This window comes from Aythya ferina, assembly GCF_964211825.1.
Source record: "Aythya ferina genome assembly, chromosome: 6".
Classification (NCBI taxonomy): Eukaryota; Metazoa; Chordata; class Aves; order Anseriformes; family Anatidae; genus Aythya; species Aythya ferina.
This window is the reverse complement of record NC_140303.1, coordinates 38,144,661-38,170,954: the sequence shown is the minus strand read 5'-3', so window position 1 is coordinate 38,170,954 and position 26,294 is coordinate 38,144,661. Positions and strand designations below refer to the sequence as shown.

The 26,294-nt window shown below is 51.0% G+C and overlaps 1 protein-coding gene and 1 long non-coding RNA gene across 5 annotated transcripts in view; one reads left to right on the top strand and one right to left on the bottom strand.

The window, feature by feature from the left end:
* The first annotated feature begins 6,582 nt into the window (after positions 1-6,582).
* ZEB2 (zinc finger E-box binding homeobox 2) overlaps positions 6,583-26,294 on the top strand; it is a 111,698-nt gene continuing 91,986 nt past the window's right edge. For 2 of the 4 annotated variants that reach the window (XM_084524296.1, XM_084524297.1), the window contains exons 1-2: positions 6,583-6,851; positions 9,511-9,648. Coding sequence is in view for 2 of the 4 variants with exons in the window: in XM_084524294.1 (XP_084380420.1) it covers positions 9,576-9,648 (73 nt within the window). In the remaining 2 variants the exon portion in view is untranslated. Of the gene's footprint in view, positions 6,852-8,880; positions 9,401-9,510; positions 9,649-26,294 lie in introns of those variants that run through there. The other 2 variants (XM_084524294.1, XM_084524295.1) reach the window with 2 other exon arrangements.
* LOC311439041 lies at positions 7,753-8,884 on the bottom strand. The gene is made up of 2 exons (XR_014694517.1): positions 8,763-8,884; positions 7,753-8,647 (listed from the first exon to the last, which is right to left on the bottom strand). It is a non-coding gene; the product is annotated as an uncharacterized lncRNA (long non-coding RNA).

Sequence of the window (26,294 nt, the reverse complement as noted above, 5' to 3'; positions counted from 1 at the left end):
GGCACCGCTGCTTGCACCTATTTGCTGACCAACTTGCAACTGCTGTGCAGCTCGTGCTCTTGCTTTGTCGAGCAAAGGGGGGGCTTGAAGATTATGATTTAGGCATATTAAAATATAACGAGTAAATGCTGATGTCGTCTCGCCAGGAAGACACTTGAAACAGTAAAAATGGATATAAAAAGTTCTTGATATTTTAAGCACCTCAAATTGAAACAACCTTTGGTCTTCTCACTAAGTGTCATATAAACAAGAAGGGAACACTGCACGTCTGAGATATTTCTTTATGGTTTCCTAGCTTAACTCTGCATGGTTTTAAGCACTGTGTGTGTATTGCTGGAGACCTTACCACCATTTTTGAGAAAATGGGGCCTAAATGCGCTCATATCTGAAAGATACACAGTCTTATTAATGCATATATGCCATGCATAGATTATTAGCAGCTTCATAACTAAACACAAGCTTACATTTCAATAAACATACTTTTACAACTGCAAAGAAAAAAAGTTTTACATTAGGATGTTACTTACTTCGTGTCTTTGTCCTGGGAGAATGCAACTAAAGAAACCACATTTAAAATCAGACATTAGATATGCAAATATGTGTTCAGATCAGAGATACGAAAATTATTCAAATGATTAATTATTCATCATAAAAATGTCAATTAATAATTCTGAAGCATAATAGGCATCTTTCTGATGCATCTTTATTTTTCAAGCCTAAATACTGTTGAATCTGTGTTCAATTGCATTCTAACAAGTTTTTAAAAATTCAACAAAGTAAACAACCAACTATAAACAAAAGTAAGCGGCGAATTTTAATAACTGCCGAGAAACGTGCCTAAAGTTCAGCACCAACCCCAGAAGAGAGGGGGAAAATCCCATCGAGTGCAGGATGCGCATCCTCGCCCACCCACCCGCTGCCCCTCGCCCCGCAGCCCCTCGCCCCTCCTCTCTGCCCAGCATGAGAAGCGGTTCGGGTCCCACGGTTGCTGCTCTTCTGCCCCAGCACATGCTGTAGTCAGGAGCTGAGGCGTCCGATGTGACTTTATATATGACAAAATTAACAAAAACATATGAGAGAGATTCACTTTTAACATGCAGGGACTCACACGAGATTAAATATTACAGTGATCTGCTTGTTAGAAATGCCCAGGGATAGATAAATTAAAGCCAGACAATCTTTTCCCTCGCTTTTGGCTCACATCCTATCCCTACATGGGTTTTCCGCAGAGGAACTTGAAAACTTTGGGAATGTTGATTCAAAAGGTTTCTTCTCAAATACCTCATCAGCGGGTGGGGGGAGAGTCGTTCCCTGACCCTTTCTTCCTCTCCTCCGTGCCCTCTCCTCCATGTGGAAATGGCAAAAAAACAAAAGGCTTTGCTCTCTACATCTTAGTTTACACGGACACCTGTATCGAGGAAAAGCATCCACCAGCACCTTGGGGCCACACAGGGCATTCCCCACACAGAAAAATGATTTCAGTCTGCCCTGTCCTCTGCCACCACAGGTGGCTGCAGAGCTCCCCTTCCCCCCCAGTGTGTTTCAGTCTTTTTTTTTTTTTTTTTTTTAATAAAAACTTCCACTTTTTTATTTTTTTTTTATCCCAAGGCGAGGGCAGCTTCTACACCAGAGGTCTGCTCATGAAAGCAGCTGACACCCCCAGGGGCCTGGGCTCCCCAAACAGGGCCCAGTGCCAGGCTGAGGGAAGGATGCTCTCCCCGGGCTGGGCTCGGCTGGGAACCCCTGAACAGGGATTTTTCATCCCTAACGCAGGCAGAGTTTGGTCCTCGAGAGCCCTGGCTATGAAGAACATGAAATAAATGCTTCAGAGCAGCTAACGTGTTTCTAGAGGCACGAAACCTCTGTCTTCACTAGCCTTAATCAAAACCTATCAGCTAGAGCGTTTCTCAATACAGCCTCTTTCTTCTGGTGGAGACAGAACCTAACATACATCATTATAGAGGGGGGGAGAATTGTGCCCATCCTCTCCCTGGCCCTATTCCTTCACAAAGTGCAGTGGGGGACCCTCCAGCAGGGCAGCAGCTGGCAGAAACCTGGGGTGCAGGTGCTGCCCTCAGCCCCAGCAGCCCCCTAACAGCAAAAGTGAGGGCATGGGCAAAAAATGTGCTCCCCATGGCATGTCCTGGGGAACGAGCGAGCACACCCGGATAGTTAGGGCCACAAATCATCCCGCCAGACCAGGACTGAGCCTGCAAAGCCACCGGGGCAGCAGGGATCAGCAGAAGGACGAGGGCCTGCAGGGCCTGCGCAGGCTGCAATGCCCACGGCAGAGCCAAGCCCCGGGCCCCCCTCTGTTGGTGGGGATCCTTGGGGGGCTCTCTCCCCCTGCCCCGTGCCTTTCTCATGGTAACAAGCCCCTCACAGCAGGGATGGCCCCCAGCTGGCCCCACAGCCCCACACGGGGCCGCAGGGGGGGGGACGTGGGGTCATTTCCATGTGCAGCAGACAAAGAGGAGGCCATGGAGGAGGCAGCTGGCAGCACCCACCATGGCATCTCCGGCACAGGCTGCCCCCAGCTCCCCTCTCTGCATTTCCACGCAGGAAAACTTGAGGAAAAGGGGAAAAACCCACAGCCAGGGAACTGTCCTTAAAACTGCCCCTTGAGCCACACCACCCAGTGCCTTGCACAGGGAGAGAGCTGGGTATTTGGGGTCTGCTCAGTTTAGGATGGATGGGGTGGGGGGCTCCTGTCTGAAGTGGAGAATCGCATGAGGCTCTGCACGGGAATGCTGAGCACACTGCGAAAGGGAAGAGGCTGGGAGCTGGGCTGCCAGCACCACCCCAATAAAGGCAGGATCTATAGGCTGTCATTATTTCCATATCCTAAAGAAGCTGCACGCCCATTATTAGTTCAGAGCAGGGCAGGAAATCATCACCCGGATTAAGGTTAAATTCCATCTCAGAAGGGCTTAGCTGACTGCTAAATGCTTATGCCCAGTGTCCAAAAATTAAAAATAAAAAATAAAAAAATAAAAATAAAAAAGAGAAACAACCCACTCCGCATAGCATGTTACAATAGCATCTAATAAGGTTAGGTGTTATGCCACTGCTGCGAGGCTCGGAGCAGTTTATCGCTCTGATGCAAGCCCTGCTAGGGCACTTCAGAGCTGGAGGAACTGTAAGATTGAGGGCTGGAGAGCAGGCTGCAAAATTATGAATAGGGATTATCTGACAATACCAACATGTTCCTTGAAGCCCGTGAGCATCATCGCACGGTCTGAGGGTTTGTTTTTTAGTGTAGCTGCTGATATATGTTTTATGATACAACATCGGTGGCACTCCTTCCTACTGCAGGTTAGGCTGCAGCTTCTCTTAATCTGCCGTTCATCCTCCCGTTCTGTAATCTGGAAACATATGAATAATATGTAAGGCATTTGTAATGGGATTAATTTATTTTGAAGACTTGTTTGTGTTGTGGGTTTTTGGTTGCTTTTTCTTACATAAAATGTGGATAACTGGAAATCGAGCGAGTCAGTAATTAGCATTCACTTTTTTCTTTTTCTTTCTTTTTATCATATGCATCTAAATTCAGTTTAGCTCTTTAAGGAATTGCCAGACTGCCCTTGATTTATAGGCAGTGTCTTCTGGATCTGAGAGGATCTAATTCAAATTAATAATACTTGAATCTGATTTCAGGATATTTGCAGTGTGCTATACATTTCATTAAGATATCACCACGTTGTGTGCCTGTGTGTGTGCACATGACTATCTACAGGTATATTTAGGCATGGGCAAGTCATGTAACCTGCAAGAAAAAAAAAATAATAATAATAATAATAATAAAACAGCGTTGGCATTTAGACAGCAGTGGCAAGAAAACTTTTAGCAAAGCCAAGCTAACTCAGATCCGGGGGGAAAAAAATAAAATAAAATAAGTGAATAATGAAAATAGCGAATCGGGGGGGGGGGGGGGGGGGTGAGGGGGAATAAAATAAGTGAATAATTAAAATAGCGAAGAGAAAAGCCTTGTCCCCACCTCTGCGCAGCTGCCGGGCTCGGCGGCAGCAGCCTCCAAGCACTGCGCGGCCGCTCGGACCCACGGCCCGGGCAGGGCGCAAGTAGGGCGCAAATAGGGCGCAAGTAGGGCGCAGCCGTCGGCGCAGCCTTTTTCCCCCGTTCCTCCTGCCGCGCAGGGACCTGCGGCCGGGGGACAGGTAGCGAGGGGCTGTGGGGAGCCTCGAACCCCCCCTGGGCTGTGCTGAGCCCCCCCGGAGGCAGCCCCCCGCCCTGCCTCTCCCTTCTCCCCCAGACCCGGATCACACCGGGGCACCGACGCCTGCCTGGAGCTCGCAGGGTTAGGTTCGGGGAGGAGGTGAAAAATAGCAATCGTATCGCGGTGGGGAGGATGAGCTGCTGTTGGGGGGCTTGGGGGACCCCCGCCGTCCTTTGCAGTGTTTAATCATCAGAAAGGTGTCCTCTGATCAGCAGCATTTTTGAGTGCAATTGCTAGTGACTATTGCTCGCGTTCCTGCTCTTGCTGTAGGCACACATTCAATGCACAGTTCAAGAGCAGTTTATCTTAGCTTAATGTAAGTAAAAGTATAGTGTCGGATCAGTGTACCATTTGTTTCAGTTTTCTTCAGGAGGGAGGGAAAAAAAGAAAAAAAAAAAAAAAAAAGTGCTGTAATAGATTTAACTCTGTCAAAGCAGGGAAATTGTTCCGCAGCTCCCTAATACAGCCCTTTGGGCAGCTCCACGGTTACCTTCAGAAAGGATCACGCAAGTAGGAAAGACGTGAAGTTTATCTTTGCACGGAGAGCATTTCAAGCCCTTTTAGAGGGAGAAGCGGCTGCGGGTTGAGCTGGGAGCCGGGCAGGAGCGGCTGAGGCTCAGCCATAGCAGCCCCTTTGCACTAAACCGCCTCGCTCAGCATCCCCAGCCTGGGCTGCCTGACTTACTTCTGTATTAGTTCTCAATTACGTGCAGTGTAAACCAGCTTTTTGATTAACAAAACAGCAGAGCATTGGTTAAGAACACTTAAACTTCAAAAAAAAATCCCCCTGGGAAGTGGGCTCTGAATTGGTTAATAATGTGCAGTACTTGCTAAATTGCTGACTTCCAGATGTGGAAAATATCTTTCTTGTTTAGGACCTACGTAACCTGATTGGATTACGACAGAAGCGTCACATTGGAAGGCTTTTGAGTGATGATTTAATTAACCATACAGTAGAAAGCTGTATTTGCCAGGAAACCCCTTCCATATTTGCATAACCAATCCCTTCAGTGCAAAGGTGGAGTCTGGGCTTCTTCTCTTTTTTTTTTTTTTTTCTCTCTCTCTTTTTTTTTTTTTTTTCTAGATGCAATTTTATTTTAATTTTAATACTTTGCAAAGGTGAAAAACTTGTAACCTCCGCGAAGTTCGGTACCACGCGTTGCTCGCTGGAGCTGCCTGCCGTGCAGCCAGCCCCGGGCAGGGCAGGGGCAGGAAAAAGCGCCCAGCTCCCCCCTGCTCCCTATCTGTGAACAAAACAGAGCGACTGTAAGATCTCAGCACGGTTGTTGTGTTGTTTTTTTATTATTTTTTTTTCATCAGATTTAGCTGACTATTCAAATAACCTGGACGAGTGCTGAAATGAAATGAAAGAGAGGGGAAAAAAAAAAAAAAAACAATAATAATAATAAAAATGCCCCCAAAGAAACGCGTGAGGATAAAAATAAAACAGCAGCAAAACGAGCGGGAGGCAGCCAGGAGCTCGTTTGCGGTGCCCGCACAGAGTTTAGTTTCTAGGCGTTGCGTTAGGGTAAGTTTTGGCCCTCCGCAAGCTGCGGGAGCTGCGGGAGCGCAGCCGGGCAGGATGCGGCCCCCGGCGGCTCCCGGGGCGGCCGAGGCGGGGGGGGGATCCCCCGGGGGGGGGGGGCGGAATCCGGCGGGGGGGATCCCGCCGGGGGGGGCGGCAGGGATCCAGCCTGAGGGCAGGGATCCGGCAGGATCCTGCTGCGGTTGGGGAGGGGGGGGGGGGATCCGGCACACATCTTGCCTGGGGGAGGGGGATCCCATATGAAGGGGGGGCTGGGGGGGGAGGTTTACACCCTAGGGGGGTCGCAGGGGGGGAAGAGGCATGGGGGGGGATAGGGATGCACCGCGGGGGGGTGGGGGGATGCAGCCTGGGGGGGGGAAATGCACCCCTGGGGGGTAAAGATGCACCCCTGGGGGGGACAGGATAAACCCCGGGGGGGTAAAGGATGAACCCTTGGGGTTAAAGGACGCACCCCGGGGGGGTCAGGGGATGCACCCCAAATTGGAGGGGGGCAGAGGCTGCAGCCGGGGGGGGCCGAGGCCGCATCCCCCCGCGGGGCAGGGGCTGCGGGGGGGCCGCGGGGCGCGGAGCGGCGCGGAGCGGGGCGGGGGGCGGGCGCGGGGCGGGGGGCGGGCGGGAGGAGGTGGAATTGCATTTGTGCCGCTAAAGCCCTTCGCGGAGACTTCAAGGTATAATCTATCCCAGATCCTTTCCCAGAGAGAAACTTGGCGATCACGTTTCCACATGATGCTCACGTTTGGTGCTCTTCAATTATCCCTCCCCACAAAGATAGGTGGCGTGTGTTTCAGGGTCTCTCCTCTCGCTCCTACAGAAAAGAAAAAGAAAAAAATGTCATTAGAAGAGGCGTAACACGTCAGTCCGTCCCCAGGTTTGTGTTTCCTGGAGTGGCAGAAAGAGATCAGTCCTAACCTGCCCAGCAGGAATAACGGTCCTTCCGACAACTCTTTGCAAGGCTTTTTACAATTTCTCCAGGAGCTGCATCTCCCTTCACCTTTTCTCCTCCACTTCGCGGCTTCTTCATGCTTTTGCTTCTCACCATTTCTGGCCAAAACTACAACCAAGACTTCGCAGGTAGGTTGGGAATTTAATTCCGTTTTCCTTCTTTTTTTTTTTTTTTTTTTTCCTCCCCTTCTTTTTCCTCCCACCACCTCGCGCTCCAGCGGGCTTCTTTAATTTCGATAGGGTTTGATTTTTTTTTTTTAATTTTATTTTATTTTTTTTTTAAGCATGCTGGCTTCTCCCTGCCTTGCTCAGACTTGGGGCGAAAATCTCCTTTTTTTTTTTTTTTTTTTTTTTTTTTTAACCGAAACCCGAAGTCACTCGGGCTCCTGCTCCGGGAAGGGGCGAGCGGGGTCGGGGCGCTGGGGGCTGCCCCCCCGCTACCTGTCACCAGGTACGGGAGGCGCCTTGCGCACCGCAGCAGTCAAAGTTTTAGCGCCGGGGAGGCACCTCGTCCTCCCGCAAAAAGGCGAAATCAAAGGCTGGGGATTTAAAATAAAAGCCACCCGGCCACCTCCTGCTCTTTTTCGCTTGTAGGGTTCCCTCCGGAGCCCCAAAGTTTGCAGGTACCTGTTAATGGTAACGCCGAGCCGGCGCGGCCGGGCACCGCTGGAGCCCCAGCCCGGGGCAGGGCTCCCGGCGAGGATGTGTTTCCCCAACCAGAAAGTTTGCTGTTTTGTCTGCTTACTTAGTTTCATTTCTTTATTTTATTTTGCGAAGCTGGGTGAAGTAACACCTTAGCTTCTGGGATCCTAAAGCAAGAAGTGAAAGTACTGACTGGAACTTAAAAGTCGTTTACCAAAAAGCGAAAAATATATATATATATTAAAAAAAATGCTAGCCAGTTGTCTGGGAAGAAAAGTGTTGCCGAGATCTGCAGGTTTCAAATTATTGACAACTTTTGGGGGGAGGCTGAAGAGCAAGGGAGATAGCGAAATGCATTTAAAACAATTCTCCATTGGGCGTTTTGCATGAAAACGCCACTCGCCGAGGAAGGCTCAGAGCCTCGCTCGCCTCGGCTCCTGTCCTCCCCACTCTGCTGCATCCCGTGTCAGACCTGCCCCGGTGATGCCAGCCTTGCCCACTCCAGAATCGGGAAAAACTGGCAAATCCTAAACTTTCTGGCGCATTTCTCAGCCTCTCCCTTCCTCGGCCGCATGCATCCACATCCAGAGAGCTCGCAATCCTCCCTGCCCAGGCGCAATCCCAGGCAGGAGGGTGTGAGTAAACATGCTGACCCCGCACACACACACTCTCAATATTCCCATCCTCTTACCTGCTCGGGGATTTTTTTAGCCAGGCAGGTTTTATAACCGCAAAGGTCTGAACAGAGAGTTCAGGCGGAATAAAAGACCTAGCAGCAACACACTTCCCTGCTCAGTCCTGGTGTGAAGCTCCAGCAAAGTCAAAAGACACAGGGAATAATAATAAATAGAAAAGCCCACTTTGCTGGGGAAAAAAAAATGGTGAGTCAGGTAATCATTTATTTTATTTTATTTTTCTACATTTTGTACAAAACTCCCAGTGCAGGGGAAGACAATAGATGCGAAGGCGAGGAGGGGGAATCCTGCTCAGGAGAGCAAGGGTTAATTGCCCTTGTTTTACAGTTTGCATCTGTTACATCTTTTATAGCCCCCTGTTTAAACTAATCCTCAAGTCAAAGCATCTTTAAAGCTACAGCATCTTCCTCGAGGTGGACTGAGTTTCAGGAGCGTTCTTGCAGCAAAGCAAAGGCTCCAGTGACAGATAGAGGCTCCTGCACAGCCGGGCACGCACAGTAGGTCCCAAAGTTTACAAGTTAAAACACACACACCCAGCCTGAGAGCCTGAAAACTCTGACAGCGGTAGTTTTGATTTCTGTTTCTTTTCTGGGGAAAGAGAAAAAAAAAAAAATGACACTCTGAAGCTTTGTTTAAGTAAGGGGCAGGGGAAACCCTGAATATTGTCAAACTGACTAAAAAGGTGACAGAGGTTTATAATTACCCCGCTCATTGTTAGGGGGAGGGGGAGGTCTCCGCTCTGTGCTTTACCCCAAAAGGGCAGGGGAGAGCCATGTTTCCCTCCGCTCTTATCACTTCGCCGGGGTGCACTCTGGCAAAAAAAAATAAAAACAAAATAAATAAAATGAAGGCAGGGGCAGCAGCAGAGAAGGCTAGCATTTCGTGCGCAAACAAGTCCTAATGTCAAATTAAAGTACTTTTAGGAGGAAACGGTCCGCCTAGCATTGAGTCAGGCAGCCTACTGTAAAAGCTGTGCTTCTCCTCATATACGGTCATGAGTTATGACTCATTTGAGATGTAATTCTGGGCTCTCTCTGATCTGCTTTGCTGGTGCAACACACACACACACACACACACGCACACACACACACACACGCACCCGCACACGCGCGCACACGCACCCCGGGAGCGAGCGGGAGCCACACGCACACGCACACCCGCACGCAGGGGCACGCACCAAAAAGAAAGAGAGCAAAAAGAAAGCGAAAAAAAAAAAAAAAAAAAAAAAAAAAAAAGAGAAAGAAAGAAAGAGAGCAAGAAGGCAATCTGCCCGGCTGGGGAGCGAGGGGGGAGCCCGCTCCGTCTGCGTCCCACCTCCCCCGGCACGGCAAGCCTCGCCGTGTGTGTGGATGGGTTCTTTTGCGGGTGCAAATTCGGGTCCCCGTTGGCGCCCTGCGTTTAAATGGGATATACCAATGCCCACATTGTTGCTGTGTTTGGTTGTTACATAGAGTCTGCGTGCTGCTGAATCAGGGAGTCGAGTCCATGCGAACTGCCATCTGATCCACTCTTATCAATGAAGCAGCAGATCATGGCGGATGGCCCCAGGTGTAAGAGGCGAAAACAAGCCAACCCCCGGAGGAAAAACGGTAAGCAGCCCCCCGAGCAAACTTTTCCGGCCGGGCGGAGAAGCCCCGGGGGGGGTGGTGGTGGTGAGGGGGGGGGTTGGAAGGCGAAGGGGGGGGCACGGCGCAAAGAGGGGAGGCAGCGGCGGAGCCCGGAGCGGGGCGTCCCGCGGAGGCTGCGCGGCCGCGGAGGCTGCGGTGCTCCGGTGATGCTGGGGGGGGACACTCGGGGAGGCAGCGGGGTGCTTCAGGAGGGGGCCAGGGGGGCGCGCAGCGCGCCCCCGCCGCGCCCCAAAGTTTGTTGCGCGGGCGCGGAGCGGGCGCGCCCCTGCCCCGCGGCGGAGGGGAGGCGGCGGCCGGGGGCTGGAAGGGCCGGGGGGGCGCCGAGAGGAGCGGAGAGGAGCGGAGGGGGGCCGAGAGGAGCGGAGGGGGCGCGGAGAGGTGCGCAGGGGGGCGGCCGGGGAGCCGCCGGCCCTGGGAAAAAGCCGGCACCGTGAGAACCCCGGGGCGCGCCGGCACCGGGCAGCGCCTCTCGCTCGGGCTCGGCGGAGGCTCCGCAAGGAAACTTCCTCCCCGGGAACCGGGAACCGGCCCCACGAGGTCAGGGGGGGGCCTCCGGGCCACGCTCGCCCTCGCCCCCCGGCCCCGGAGGCTGCGGGGGGCAGGGGGGGCGCTGGGACGCGGTGCTCCGCTCCGAGCCCCCCTCGGGAGGCTGGCACGGGTGCGGGGCTGTGTGTGCGTGCCTCCCCGAGTGCCTCCCCGTTGTTTTTTTTTTTTTTTCCCTTTCTCCCCCCCCCCGGCCGACAGCCGCTGCCCCCCTCCCGCAGCCCCTCGCACGGCCGGGCCGGCCCCGCTCGCAACAACTTTCCTCCCCGCCGAGGAGCCGGGGGAAAGGAAGATGTTTTGTGCGAACCTGAACCCGCTCGCTTAGGGCTCGGCTACTTCTTTTAAGTGGAGAGGTGGAGGTGGGGGTGGGAAAAGGGGGGGGGGGACACGACAACAATAACAAAAAAAAAAAAAAAAAGAAAGAAAAAACAAAGAGGAGAGAATGTTGATTAGAAACAAATGATCCTTCCCCCCCTCCCCTTCCCTCTCTCTCTCTCTAGGTTGTGAGTGTGTGCGAGTGTGTGTGTGTGTGTGTGCGTGTGTGTGTGTCTTTTTCTTGTTGTGGTGGAGGCGTCGAGCCATATGGGGGAGTGATAGAGGAATTTTAGTCAGAAACTGTTCGCTGTGTTACACTGGCTTTTCCCTTTGTGTTGTCTTTGATCTATTTGCTTGGCTTAGTATTACAAAAAAACCCAACTAAAATAATATATTCCGAGCAGCTTCCCAAGGATCCGTTCCTTGTTATCTTTTTTTAAAGTCTCTCCCCCTCCACCACCACCCTTTACTCTTGTGTCTGTCATTATTTAAGGTGGTCCTCACAGAGGAGACCTCCCCTTCCCCTCATCTCTGGGTAATTTAGTAGACATTAAAATTACACGTAATGTTTCCCTCTCCTCTCTTGTGTTTCCTCTGTTCTTTTTATTAAATGTTGGTTATTGATTTTCTAAAATCAATGTCTGTTGTGGGGCTTTTTTCCCCTTACAAGTATCTAAAGCACGTTGCTGATCAACTGGATAACAAAAGCTTTGTGTCAAGTAGCCTTTTTTCTTATGTTAAACAGTCATTTTTGAGAGAAAAAGAGAATGAGATTTAAAGCAACGCATCCAGAAGTGCTCTTTTGCAGGATAGAATATTCTGAGTGTTTGAGGGGGGTTTATTCTTCTGCTTTCGCCTCCTCGCCTTTTAACACAAGCTTATTAGTTTAGCGTGTTAAACCCATCACATGCTCCGTGCTGAGGGATGCGCCCGTGTGTCTAATATTTTCTCCCCCCGATCCGAGTGGAGAAACAGAAATAAAAGGGCCGGGTGCCCGCGTTTGGGTAGGGCACCCCGCCGCAGCCTCTGCCCCCTGCCCTTGCGCGCAGGGCTTGGGGAGGACGCGCGGCCCGGGGTGGCACAGGCTCCTGCCTCCCTTCGCCTCGGGGCTTTTCACCCTAAGTGCTCTAACTTGGGAAGCCGCCCCCGGCTCGGGAGCCGCAAGTTGAATTGCGATTTTGGAAGGTAACCACTGAAAGAGCCCGCAAACTTCAGCTCAAGTGTGCGCGCTGGCTGCGGGAAGGTCTAACTTGTGCGCCGGCAGCCTCTTGCTCTGGCCAGGGCAGGGGGGAAAGGCTCCACTTTCTGCCTGTCCCCTCTTTTCTTCTCTTTGTGCCCCAGAATTTGGTTCTCTCATTCATTTCCGAGTGAGAAATGTCCTGGTTTTGAGAAGCAGGTAGACGAGCGAGGGTGGGTTTTGGTGGTGGTGGTGTTGGGTTTTGGTGGTTTTGGTGTTGGGTTCTTTTTTTTTTTTTTTTTTCTTTTCATTTTCTCTTTCTCGACAAGCACGTATCCAGTGCCTTTCCCGTTGGGAATTGCCCAGGATTTATCTGGACTGAGTGGATTTTTGCTTCTTTCCTGGATTCGTGGAAAAGATGTCACTTCTGAGCTTGTGTCTTTGCTGATAACACTAGAAACGGTGATGCTTATCGAAATCAGACAGAAATTCCTTATGAAACGCGGCAGGACCAAACTAAAAATTAAAAACACGGGAAATAAATAAATAAATAAATAAGCCACCCAAAGTAGATGGCCATCGAGGAAGCCGGAGTGGCGTGAGTGCAGTCGGCCCCGAATTGCAGGGGGGGTACCCCGCGGGATCGCCCAGCCGCCGCTCCGGGTGCGCGCCCGGCGGCGTGTGCGGGGCTGGGCAGGGCTCGGCTCGGCTCGGCTCGGCTCAGATAACGGGGCCGGCTGCGATCGCGGCGCCGAGCGGGGGGGAAAGCCGGGGAGGAGCCCAGGGGGGGCGAGATAACGGCACGGTTGGGGGCTGAGAGCCTGGGGGGGGGGCGGCTGGGCAGGACGGCGCCCCCTCCCCCCCAGCCCCCCCCCCCGGGAATGGAGGGGGGGGGGAAAGGAGGGGACCCTATAAGTGGGGTAGGGGGGATTTGGGGTTGAGGGGGGGCCGGGGGAGGCAGCCCAGGAATGCGACGGCGCCCCGGGAAGTTGGGTCAGATGATTCCCGGCGCCTGACTCACTTCGCGGCACTTTCACTCGGGAGAAGTGGCGGCGGAGCAGGAGGAGGAGGAGGCGGAGGAGGAGGAGGAGGAGGAGGGAGATGGTGGAGGAGGAGGAGGAGGAGGAGGAGAGGGCAGCGAGCCCCCTTTCCGCCCCGCTCCACACGGGCGCCCCGCGGAGGCGGGGGTGCGCAGGCAGCGGCGCGGGGATGCGCAGGGATGCGCGGAGAGGGGCGGCGGGGTCCCTGCTGCCTGCCCTGCCCTGCTCTGCCCTGCCCCTCTCCTCCTTAGGCCAGTGTATTTTTTTCCCCTGATCCCCCCTCAAAAAAAAAAAAATAAAATCCCCTGGAAGGAGGGGAAAGGGGGAGGGGGGAAAGTTGGAGCTAATTTACTCCAAAGTTTCAGTAAACAGCTCCCTTTGATTCCTTTGCCATCTCGCTTCCAGTTGCAAAGAAAAGGGAGAAAGTTCAATGCTTTCAGGGCGTCTGAGCCGAGCAGAGCCCGCAGCAGCCGAGCGGCCGCGGTCACAGTGCCCGGAGCCTTTCCCCAAAAGACACCCAGCCTCCTTTAGGGGATGTGGGGAAGGGGGGAAACCCACTTCACTTCCCACTTGCCAAAGAGAAAAACGAGCCCGGCTGCTGCCTTTAGCGAGTGGGAAGCGAGGCTCGCCTTCCCAGCCGGGAGAAGTTTGGAGGCAGCCCGGGGGAGGCTGGCGAGGCAGCGGGGAGGCTGCCTGTCGCGACATTCAGGTGGCGCAAGCTGGAGAGGGCACCTGGGAGCGCTGCCTTGCCTCGGCACCTTGCCGGGGGGGCGAATCCGTTGCGAGCAGATTGCTCGGGAGAGCGGCTTCCTCGGCTGGGAATTAAATGCGCTCCGTCGAAGGAAGCACCTGGAGATAGGTATTAAAAATCGAGGCGCAAAATGCGGGCAGGGCGCAGCGCATCCCCCGCTGCACCGCTCCGCGCACCGTGGCGGCCGGAGCGAGCCGTGGCAGGGAGCAGAGGAGGCTGCTCTCCGTAGCAGGGCTGATCTATTCGTTTTATTCGGAGTTTGGAGAGAAGCAGGGAATTTGGAGGTTAGCGCCCGCTTCGTCGTTTGCCACTCGTGACGGTGCTGCGCTCCCTGGGCTCTGCTTATTGCACGCGAGGAAAGTTTTGGGGGAACCTCTGATTGCTGTGAGAAAATACATTCGGTGCCTGGCAAAGCCACGTATGAAAATTTTAAAAAATAAATAAATAAATTTAAAAAATGAGAGAGTTACAAGTTAATTATTGATAACGATACGAAGCCAACTGCCCAAGGTAGGGAAAATAGATGGAAGACCGAGATGCAGGCTCAGGACAGGCTGGTAATATCGCCCAAGAAAAATGTGTGTCTCCCTTTAGAGTGGAAGGCAGGGTGTTGATTCTTTTACAGCAGCCCCACATTCATTCCAAGAAATAGGAAATTCTTCGCCTCCCAACAGTTTTTGGCATCTGCATTATCCCAGTGCTTTTAAGGTGCATTTTCTCCTCTGTGAAAGAGAACTCTTTGTCCTTTTTTCTCCAAGACCATGGCTTCCCAAGGTAGACACTATTTTGTGCCTGTCACATAGAAAGGGAGTGCAGGTTTGCAGTGCTCACAGACAATTGATTGTCTGCCCTAATGTGTTTCATTTACATGTTTATAACGTCAATAGTGCTGGGGTGTCCACTGTACCATTCATTCCAGCATTCCCACAAGGGTGCAATTGTCTGAATGGCCAAGTCAGACACCTTTTTGATTGCTCTTTAGTTGTCTTTTTAGAGTACGGAGAAAAAGGGGAGAAATCTGTGAGGCAGAAACACTAGTTGAAAATATTTCAGAATTAAACGTCACCATTAAAGCAGATGTGAGCATTAGACAAACAAGATATTTTAACTAAGGCTCTGAAGGTGTAAACAAATTCAGAACAGAGGGGATGGTTACTGCACGCTGCATCCAGTCTTGCTCCTTAATTTTTTAAGCTCCTTTCTTTTTTCATGTTTTGTGGTTTTCATTTTCATTTCAGCCTCTGTAAATGCAGCCACCTCCTAACTCTTTGTATGCTTAGCTGTAATTTGCGATTTTTTCCCTGTGTATTTACATATCTCTGTTTATGCCAACAGCGTCAGCTAACCGCTTGGAAAGTCTAGTGAGAGAATATTCAGGCTGCGAGAAGCATAAACTTAAAAAAATAAAAATAAAAATAAAAAAGTAAGATCCAAATATTTATTGATTAAGCATTTTTAATGAAAAAAGAAAGGACAATGCCTGGACTTCTTGAGGCAGTTTAACTCAAATAGCTGTGTACCAACTTCTCAGGGCTGCGGCTGCCGTCCTCTAGACTGCGAGCTTTCAGCAAAGAGCTCCTAGGAGTTGCAAAGTCCCTCAAAGCTCGGTTTTTAAGGTGTGCTGTGCTGTTTGGATATGCCACGCTGTCCTTCAGCACAGAAGCTGCTTTCTGAGGGAGGCGAGGAACGACTGCCTGCGTTTCCTACCCGAATAACTGAGCCTCGCAGATGCAGGCGGATCTGTGCATGCGTGTGCACCTACCTAGGCGTGCGGGGAGAGAGGCTGTGCGCACACCCAGCACATGCAGGTCCGCCTAAAAATAACGGCTCGCCTTTCAGACGAGCTCCTTTCCCCCTAAAAAATGACGACGGTACAATTAACACGAGTTGACCTGCTCCGTCCACGGGCCAGAAAGGGAAAAGAGCCCCAAGTCCTGGGGAGGTAAAGCGAGGGAAAAGTTTTGTGATTTTTTTTTTCTTCTTCTTCCCTCCCCTCTCTATAATTTTTGCTGTAATTTTAAAAAATGCCTGTTTGTGGAGAGATTTTTTTTATTTTTATTTTTATTTTTTTGTGCCTACTAGGGAAGACACACACAGTAGATGCACCGTTAGCTGAACCCCTGACACGGCGGTCTTTTGAATGCCTTAGGTATGATTTCACTTTCGCTCACATCAATGCTGACCTGAATGCCTTTCATATCTGATCCGCTGTGTCTCTCCCAGTAAACATCCCCTGAGGGGAGAACAAAGAAAGGAGCTCTTCTTCTTCTTAATCACAATTCAGCCCATTCACCGCCGGCAGGCTACATTTGCATTCTGCAACAGAAAGCCAAGATGAAAAGAAAAAAAAAAGAGAGTGAGAAGAGGGGGGAAAAAGCAGAAGGGTGGAGGCTGAGTAAAATAACTTAGGTGTTTGTAGCTGTTTGTTGGGCTTCCCCTAGTTACAAGCCTTATATAGATCCTGCTCTACCCAGCCTTGGCTCCTCTGACAGGCAGATAGTGTTACAAGATGGCATGCCTGTACTATTCATGGCCACTCGCTCTAACACTTGAGGTAGAAAGTGTCAGGGAGGGATCAAATTCTACTCCGAGCAGCCTGCTAGAGTTAGGGTCAGGTGTGTGTACTCTCGGCTCTTGACTGCTGCCTATTCTTTTCGTTTAATTACGATTATTGTTTACTCGCCGTGACCTTGGGCAGAGGGGTGGCCGGGGGGGAGAGGCAGGCTGGGCCACCCCCGGAGGGCTGTGGAAAGGGGGGGAAAAGCCGGCTCCCCAAATTAACGGGGTATCACCTCTTCCCCGGGGGGCTCCGGGTGGGGGGCAGCGGCTGGGGGGGCTCCGGGGCCGTTGTTTTTCTCCCCCCCACACCCCCGGCTTTGGCCGGCCCGCCCCGTCGGGGAAAAGCAGCGAGCTGCGGCCGGCAAGCGGCACCGAGGAGGAGGAGGAGGAAGAGCAGGAAGGCGACCTTCGTGGCACTTTCAGTGGCCGGGCTCCCTGGTGGTCACGTCCACGTCCATTTTCCCATCGCCCCCCCCTCCTTTATTTCCCCGTCTGCCCGCTCTCCCCCAGCTCTTCTGGGCTTTTCAGAAGCCACTTGGAAAGAGATGGCGAGGTCTTTGGTCGGAGCCACTTTTTTCGCACCAAGAGAAGGTTTATTTATAACCGGATCCCGCTTACTGAAAAGTATTTAAGCCCTTTCAGGCAGAGCTGTCAAAATTTCCCGTGTTGTTTGCCTCTATTTGCAACATGCAAAAAGTCCTATGCAGTTGCTGGTATCGGAATAGCCGGGGTAGCGCAGAAATCTCAAGTGACAAGTTTTCAGCTACACCATCTCCTGCCGACCAAACTGTCATTTTTTTTTTTTTTTTTTTTCAGAAACCGCTTTTAAGATCCTCACTTTTTTTTTTTTCATTTTTATTTTTTTTTTTTTCCCCATCAGCAAATAGATTAAACGTGCTAAAGCAACTTCGGGAGGGAAGAGCAGCTCGAACAATGCGGAGCGGGAGGGATGTCTTATTTTCCTGTAGCTGCTCTGGCAGATCTCACTCAGAAGGAGCACGTTAAGCGAGATGTTACCAGTTGAACAGAAGCATGTGACACAGATTCCTGATTTTTTCCCAGAAGATTTGCAGAATTTACAAAAAGAGATTATCTCTACACCTTCCACCCTCCTAACCACCCCCATGACCCAAGCAGTGGAGGATTTAGGCAGATTTACTTCAGTAAACACCTTTGGACACTTGGGGAAAAGTAGGAGTCTGTTTGCAAAAGCAGGCTTTTGTTAAGTGAGGTGCTGGATAATGCTTTACCCGGCAGCTGTGATATTAACCTCCCCGGCGAGGCTGCAAAGCGCCTTAACTCCTTGCGCGCTGCGCGGCCGCAACCCGCGCAGGTACCGCGCAAGGGGCGCGCAGGCGGGAGGTGCCCGGGGGCAGCATCGCCTCCTGCCTCTGTTCTCCATCCTCCTCCCTCCAGCCTCCTGTTTCTTGCCTCTATCCTGCCTCCTGTCTCCTCACCGGCCCCAGGGCTGCCAGGGCAGGGGGCCACCGCCACCATTGCCCCCTTTCCCAGCCCTTGGTTCCTCTCTGTTCCGAGCCCTCTGCCCCAAATCTCGGCCGGCCCCCAGCCTCCCCGTGCAGCTCGGAGGCTCTCCCACGCAGCCCGTGGGGTGCTTATTTTATTTTATTCATATTTTTTTTTTTTTTTCAGGAGAATAACTTTACAGGTGTTTCTCTTTTTAGCTCCAGCACAAGATTGCCTCGTTTCAGGATTTTTGTTGTCGAGCGTTCTTTTTTTTTTTTTTTCCTTTTTTTTTCCCCCCCCTTAAAGTGGAGGTGTCGATGTTAGAGCAGCCACAAACGTGTGAGAAAGCAAAGGGTATGAGACGTGACAGAATTAAAGGTGTTTGCTATGCTGTTACCCGTGTGTCAAGCTGCAAGCTCCCTTTGTCGCAGCCTCCCGGAGGTTCGCTGGCGCGGATCCTCTCCCCTCCCAGGCGAGGCAGCAGCTCCCGGCCGGGGGGTCCGGGAGGTGCCCCCGCCGCTGTCGCCTGTCCCCCGCAGCCCCTCGGGGCTCCGACGGGGCGCTCAGCCCCGCACCGCCACCGGGCCAGCACCGCGGCGGCTGGCAGGGAGAGCCGCTTGGCAGGGACGTCATCTGCCAAATCATCCCATAATTACGTTTTATGTTATTTGTATGAATGACCAAGCATGCAGTATTCCTTTTGGAAATCAAAGGAAGGCTTAAAACGCGGGTTTGAATACTTTCAGACCATGGTCAGGTCACAGTTTGGGAGCTGAATTAAACTGATCTCATTTGTGATCTAATTGAGGTTGGCAACAACCTTAGCGGTAGCAATAACACACAAACACACAAATCAAAGAGCAGAATTCAGCAAATCAGATCTTTTGCTCCAATTCTGCCCACCACTTATTCTCCGGCTGCCAGCGGAGAAGTTAAACTTTGTCCTGCTTCTCGGCGCCGCCGCAAAGCCTTGCATATTTTCGGGGCCGGGGCAGGACACCGGGGCTGCCGAGAGGAGCTGGGGGGGTTGGGATCAGGGGAGAGGACACGAGTGGGGTCTCCAGAGACCCCCCGTCTCCGGGTTCGGGGGGGGGTGACACGCGTGGGAGAAGGGAGCGAGGGCCGGGGCGCTGCGGGCAGCAGCGAGGCTCCCTCCCTCCCTCTCTCCTCCCTCCTCCCTCCCTATCTGCGCATCCATCGCTGCGGATTCCAGGAATGCAATTACCAGAGTGGCTGCGAATTGTTGACAAATTTGCCTGGGACCGTCGGGGAGGGAGCTGCGCCGGGGCCGGGGCACGGGGGAGCCCCGACGGGGCCGGGGGGGGCGCTGCGCTGGGGACCGACACCGGGCACGGCCGGGGGACCCCCGGCGGGGCGGGCAGGGGGCTCCCAGAGACCCCCCCCCGCCTCCAGGAGCCCTTTGCTGGCTCCCCCCAGCCCCGCACAAACCCCGAGGGGCTTCGTGGCCGCCCCCACGGGGGCCGCCCCCTCCCCAGCGCGGCTCCGCTCGGCGCGGCCCCAAACTTGGCTCACGGGAGGGGAGATAATTTAAGGGGGGGGGATAACGAGGAACGGCCCCTTACCGCCTCCCCCCCCCCAGTGAGGGCTTCGAGACGTGTCCTCAGCTCCCCCCCTCCTCCCGGCCGGTGTTTTCCTCGGCTAAAACCTGTTTACTCGCCTCTTTGTTTTTTGACGTGCAATGAGTTTCCATCTCCTGCGAATCTCTAAGAAATAGATAAAGCATTATATATCCCCCCCCCTCCCCTCCCCGGCCCCCCCGCTCGTATTTTAAAGCAGCGATCCTGACAGCAGTACTATTATTGCACTTTATGTTTTAGTGGATGTTTGCTGTTGCTAGTTACAGCAACACTTATCATAAGACAGCAAGAAAAGAGTAGTCCCTGGTAATTAAAGTAATGAAATATTCATTTACTCTACCTTTTCAGTAGTCTCACAAATTAGGCTGCTACATTTAATGCCTGCACTGCCTCTGTTTTTATTATAATGGCAGCTTTCGCATCTGCAATTAGGACTAATTCTGACAGTTACAATTTCTGAGGGATGGTAAACAGTGAACGAGATGTGCAGCAGTGGTATTACACGTGAAAAGCCCTTGTCTCTTTAACCTTGTTGTTTTTTTTTCTCGCAGAGGTTACCTTTTCCCGATGGTGCAAAATCGACTTGACATAACTGTTCATCAGTTTCAGGGTTTTCCCTGGAGGTATTTGCATCAAATCAGCCCAGTCAAGCTTCAAGTTGAAATTGGCAGGCCAGAAACTGACAGGGTAGGGACTGGGAAAGAGACAGCTAAAGTGCAGGCAGCGAGCTGACAGCAGCGGCGGGCAGGCAGGGGGAGCGGGCTCAGCACCCGGGGCTGCCGTGCCCAGACCCCCCCAGACCCCTCCAGACCCCCCAAGACCACCCGACCCCCCCCCCGTGCATCCTTAGGGAGCGAGCATCCCAAGCCTGGCCCAACCAACGGGGTTGGGGATGGGGGGGGAAAATATAACCAAGGGCCAGGGAGGGGAAAGGTGTTTGGGAACAAAGAGGTGCTGGGCAGAGGTTGGCACCGCCAGCAAGCCGGGCTGCCCTCCTTGAGGGGGTGGTCATGCCCGTTAGTTGGGAAGAGAAGTGACTGAGAGGGTCGTTCCTAGCCATGGGAGTGTATTTTGATACGCTCAAAATAAATAAATAATAATAATAATAAAAACAGAGGGATGATCAGCTGCGAAGATAATTACGCGAGAAGCAAAACAAATATTTCCTCAGATATGTTAGTTCATTTCCCCTCTGTTGGGGGGCGCTGAGTGGGATTGGGTAGGAATTAATTTTTAATAGGTTATTGGACAAATTGGGGCTGTTCCCCCCTCCGCCCCTGATGGAATTTCACTTCTTTGCAAATAATTCCAAATTTTGTTCAGTGCATGCAAGGAAGCTGCCTAGCGAGGACCAGGCAACACTGTCAGACCCGTTCCCTCTTTAAAGGTGAAAAAGAGCAAAACTGCGTTACTTTCCCGGGGAAGAGAGCTGACAATATATATATATATATATTTCCCCCTAAATATATATACGTAGTCTTTACCAGATGATTAAAAATCCCTCTCACTTTTGCTACCAGGCTGGTGCTAAAGTAAGCCTTGCTTTCAAACAGTTTTTCAGCTGTGTGTGTGACAGGCATTGGCTGATCTGCTGATGCCCATTCGACAGGCACTGTTGAGCTAAAGTGGTGTGACGGCACAGTTTTGTTAAGCTGTGAACAAAGGGCTGGAGATGCCTCGCTGGCATCATCCATGTGCATATTGGCCTTGTCACAGTTTTGCTTGATTTAATGCTCTGTTTATTCCTAGATATTAGAACTTAAATTCCAAACAATATGTTTTCGTATACTACACATAAACTTTATTTTAAAGGCTTGTGCTCCCGAGAGCCACAGATCTGTTTGTCTGTCCGATATCCGTGCAGCAAACATTTAAAACGTAGCTCCCAGATAAATAGGTGGCCGGTAGCCTCTTAACTGTTATCCACTTAAAAATGGGGTTTCAGTTTTAAAAAGTCTTATAAGGGTAAAAGATTTATTTTTTCTTTGATCATTCGTTGAGAGTTGTTATTTATTTCAACAGTGGATTTTCTCATAAGCTCCCGAGGAGAGGTTGCCCCGCGTGCAGGCAGGGCATGCAGGACGGACTTTCCAAGCACCACATCATCCCAGCGGGGCTGCTGTGATAAAAGGAGCGCCTTCCAAATACCTGTAAGCGTGGTGGGATGACTCCTGGCAGGCAGACATAAAGAAAGCTGGGTTCCGGCAGGTTAGTGGAAGGGAACAGGAAACGGGATAAAGATTAAAATACGTATTCGTTAGGTGGCCACGACTTTGCATCTCAACAGTTCACCAGGAGACAACTTGAGCGTGTGGAGCTATATTTAGGTCCTGGTTGTCGTCTTGTAGAGGTGCCATAGGCTTTATTCGTAGAAAGTTTTTTCCCCCTTCTCCTTCCTCGTCGTCTCTGTAAACTCTCCTCAGGTTTGCTGCAGGCGTTTGCTCAGAGATTAGCTGGCCAGCTCACATGGCAGAGGTAGCCCTGGGAGGCAGCTCTTGGCCGGGAGGAATGCTCAGTAGGTCGGGGCGTGAAGAGAGAAGGAGCTGCCCAACTGGGGCTGGGGATCAGGTATTTTCCTCTTTGTTTCCTATCAGAGACAAAGTGCTTATGGAAAGGTTTGTGGTGAGACATCAAATCCCAGCAGGAGCACAGATGTTCCCACTTTTACAGGCTTACCAATGAACATTTCAGCTTAAACAAGTTTATGAAATAAAAAGATTTATTTATTTTCCCTTAGTAGATGCAGCATCTTAGTTTGATTGTGTAAAGATTGTATCGCTCCAGCCACTCGGGGTTATTTTGTCCAAGGCACGGTGCTTTACTCGAGGGCTCCAAGTAGGGCTGGGAGAGAGGGGAGGAGGGGGAGGAGGGAGCGTTCAGCAAAATGAAAGTATTCCTTCTCCAAACAGTGCGGTCGAGAGCCTAAATCTGAAATTGAATCTGCTGGACGAAACCTGTACAATTTTTCTACCTGCCCTTAGCCTGCTTCCTTTCAACTATGACAGTTTTACTAACTGAAACGAATGGGCTCGCTTTCCCCTGTACCTTTGCTCAGTGTGCGTTTACATCGAGTACTTCAAACAGAGTGCTGGGTGATATATGTAGGGGGACAGCTTGCACAGGAGAAGCTTTAATGGTTAATTTTTGTATAGCTTTATAAATGAAAGGGACTTAAACCTACTGGCAGTATAGATCACAAGACCTTATGTGGTCTATTCTTCTCTAGATGCACAAGAGATTTACGTGCCTAAGTCCCATAAGAGTTAATGGGAGTTACGCATGTAAATCTCTTCCGCAGTGAGATAATAGACCTTTTTATGTATGGATAGTGGGATCCTTACAAAAATCACCTACTGAACAGTAGACTTTCCGTCCTTCCCTCTTGACCAATATTTAGGAAGTGAGCAGGCCAGCAGATGAGACCAGGAACCCACAGAGATGTCCCCAGACCTCAGTCCCTGGAGGCAGCACCCAACCAGCCCCACATCCTTCTTGTCCCTCTGGCCGGGTGTCCCTCTTTCTGTCCACTGTGGGTGGCATCACAGGTGTGGAGGTGACAGGACATGACTTCTCCTGTTCTGGTCAACTCCAGGCCTGGGGTCTCTCTCTGCTGATTGCAGGGAAGGCCGGGCTGGGGAGAAGGCGAGAAGACGACATCTCAGAGCTTCTCGGCCTCGACACGTACATAGTTGAGGAGATCTGTATCTGCAGGCTGTGAGTCAGAAGCAGATCTTATCCCCCGCAGTGCAGAGCCGGAGGTGGCTGGTGCCCAGCGCAGGCGCGCTCTGCGCCCTCCCCGCGTGTCCTGGTGCCACCATTGTTCCTGCCCAGCGCCCGCGCGCTCCTCCCGATAGCGATCTGAGCGAGCCGGGCAAGCCGCACGCTTGCCAGCCCTCGGCTCCCAGGCCCGGCTAAGCACAATTCAGAAAACTTGTGCCATTAGGCTATCAGATGAAATCCAAGGGTTTCTACCAGCGGCGGAATGGGAAAAGCCCATTGTTTGTTGATTATCGTATCATCAGCCCCGGCTGATCCGCGGATGCTCAAGGAAAACACACTTCGGTTACAGTTGATTTTCAGATTCCAAAATGGTGCTGCAAAGTCTGTGCATGCCTAATTATATTTTATGCTAGGCTGTGCAATACAAAATGTATGCTGCAGCAATCAGTGAGTTAACAGTATCAATCAATTTGTAAACAGATGAAGTCACTCATTCCCAAACTGGTTTTCCAAAAACAATTACTAAATTACAATAGAAAAAAATTGTACAGTTACTGTATTTGTGTGCTGTGTTACAATCAACATACCAGGGAAACAAAACAATTTAATGCAGAAAAATCATCATTCATCTACATTATAATTGCTTCTTTTTCACATCTACAGGGCGGTTAATTAAAATTGTGATTAAATGCGGTCGCGCTGCCTAAGATGTCTTGCCCAAAACAGGTGGTACAGAATTTAAAAGTAAAAAAAATGTAATTAGCATTGGAAATTGAGAAATTGCCTGTAAGAATCAGTGTTAATTTCAGTCAGTGATGAGGTAATTTATAAATGAATGCAGTGGAGGCTGTGCAAATGCACAATTGCCTTCCTGCCTATTCTTAGCATTCTCAGCATGCAGGTGAAAATGTTTTCAAAATATTGAGGTAATTTGAAAATCAATCCGTGCATTCTGTATCTTTTTTCTCCCATTCGCAGCAAAGGCTGAACAAACGCTGCCGTAGATGGCACAGTGCATTGGTTATGCACTTTCGGGGAGCAGCGCGGTTACGTGCCCTGTGGCATCAGCAAAGAGTTTAACTAAACGAAATGTTTGGCTAAGATCCTTTGCAGAGGCCAGAAATGTCGACTGAAGTCCCCGGTAATCCCAGCGGTCTTCAGATGTGTTTAAATGACACGATACCAAAAAAAGTAATAGCAACCTGCAGTGAGTTGAAATAGTGCAGCACAGATACTGCAAAATAAAAGAGATGCTAATATGGCACAGAAATCGTAATGATTTCTTGTTTAAAATTAGTACAGAGTACTAGAAAAGCCTCGGTTGCACTGACGCTTTCTGTAAAAACTCTTGTTTTAAACATGCATTTCAAATCTCATCCTGCAACCATAAAAGAATTAACTGGGTTATGCATACAGAGATTTTCCCTTAGATGAACTTTGTTTATCAGTATTTCAGTGCTTTCTCTGAACTTTGAGCTAGCAAATGAGAAATGCTAATTCCTCACCAAAACACGACCTGCAGACACAAAAAGCTAGAGGCAAACCTGACAACAAACAGATATTAAAGATTTAAAATCTTCTTGACAGTCAAAAAAAAAAAAAAATAAGAATCAGAGACACACAGTGCTGCAGCTCGCCTTGCCATCACTTGAGCAGCCCTTGTACCCCAGTCGGCTCCACGGAGCCCTCACTTAGTTATCCACATCCCTGGCTAAAAATAACTCCTTCTTTCGATAACGTCGATCACTTGGCTGGGACATATGCAGAAGGCTTTGAGTTTTTGAACAGGAACATCCAGGTGTTGGTATCAGGTTGCTGTAAAACACCCGCACGATGGCTTTTGGACATAACGTGCTTTAATTAAAGCAAGCTAGGCTTCCTGCAGAAAGACTGCCTCAGCCATGTAATTTAACTGTTGCAGCCCTTTCTATTAATTTTGCCCTGACATACAATAATGAACTTTTCTTCCGGCTGACACTTGTGGTTTTTTTTTTTTCCTCTCCCATGACGAGCCCTGGCGTGCCTCAGAGGTGATGCGGGTGCCATTCCCACACTCATGAGCCCTCCGAAACCCCGGTGCCCTGCATGCCGTGCCCATGCTGCATGCTGTGGGCAAGGTGAGTGCGGCCCCCGAGCACCACACGTGCTCAATTAACCTCGTCGTGCTCGTTTTCCCTGTCTGCGAGATGTGGAAGTGCTGTTGAACTCATTGACAGGGCTCTCGCGTGGGGCTTAGCGGCTCCGAAGCACGCCGCGATTCTCTGGGACCACGGAGGAGCGGTCATTGTTTCGTCAGAGGGCGAGGGGATGCCAAGGAATTTGACTGAGATAAATACGAAGTACATGCCCAAAAAACAAATTCTCAGAGTTTATCACACGACGGGTTGATCTGATTTACAGTGCAATATTGCTTTTAACTACCCCCCCCTCCCCAGCCCTCTGCCACTGAATATAAAGAAGCTAGCGGTAATCACTGAAGCAATGATGATTATTGACTGAAAGGTATTTTAAAACGTGGAGCTTAGCAAGCAGCTGCACTGAGGCATTTGAACTCCTGCTTTCGGTGTAGGGGCTGTACAAATATAGCGAAATATTAGTGAATTGGTGTAGATGCAAACCCCAACCTGGCTGCAGTGGGTGGGAGCGCACCGGCGAGTGCCATGGGTCAGGGGACAGCAAAGACTGCTCTGGTGCCTGTGGTGGTAGTGGAAGGCTGCAGGATCGGGCCTGGGTGGAAATTTGGCCTTGCTGAACTAAGTCCAAGTTTTGTTTTGCTCTTTTCAGTCTCCTGGGGACTCTGTAGAAGGCGGGATATCGAGTCCTGCTCTGCTCCCGCACCTCACTCCTCACCCACACCGTGTCCTCCGAGCCGTGTGGGCCCACCCTTGTGAGGGGAGGCCCCGTGCCATGGGAAGCGCAAGCAGGATTTGGCCCCGAGCAGGCAGCTCTTAGTGCTTGATTATCCCAGCCATGGCCATTGTCGTGGTGGGGAAGTGCAGTAAAGGAAAAGTAGCTTCACGTCCTCCTAAAATAGAAAGTAAACATAAATATTTCTCCATGGCATGTCAGATTTCAATCACCTCTCAAAACAACTGAGCTTCTCGATTTAATTAATTGCAGTCTTTTTTTTTTTTTTTTTTTTTGTCTTCGGAAAGAGCCAAATGAAAATATCCTCTTTGTTTCCCCTCTGTAACTACCGGAGCTTTCTTCGACTTTAACTCTTCCGCCGCCCCAGCACCCTCAGACCCGGCTTCTTATCGCCGCCGTCCCATGGCAAGCCCCAGAGCCCGAAACATTTTGTAACGACGATGTGACAAATTGTTGTGCTTTTATTTGCGTCGGACATCTTTGCCAGGATTGCTTGTTGTTTTCTCTGTTTGGCTGTGTCATGGGACCAAAGGTGGCTGCTTTTGTGCAGCATGTCAAATCTGGTTAACATG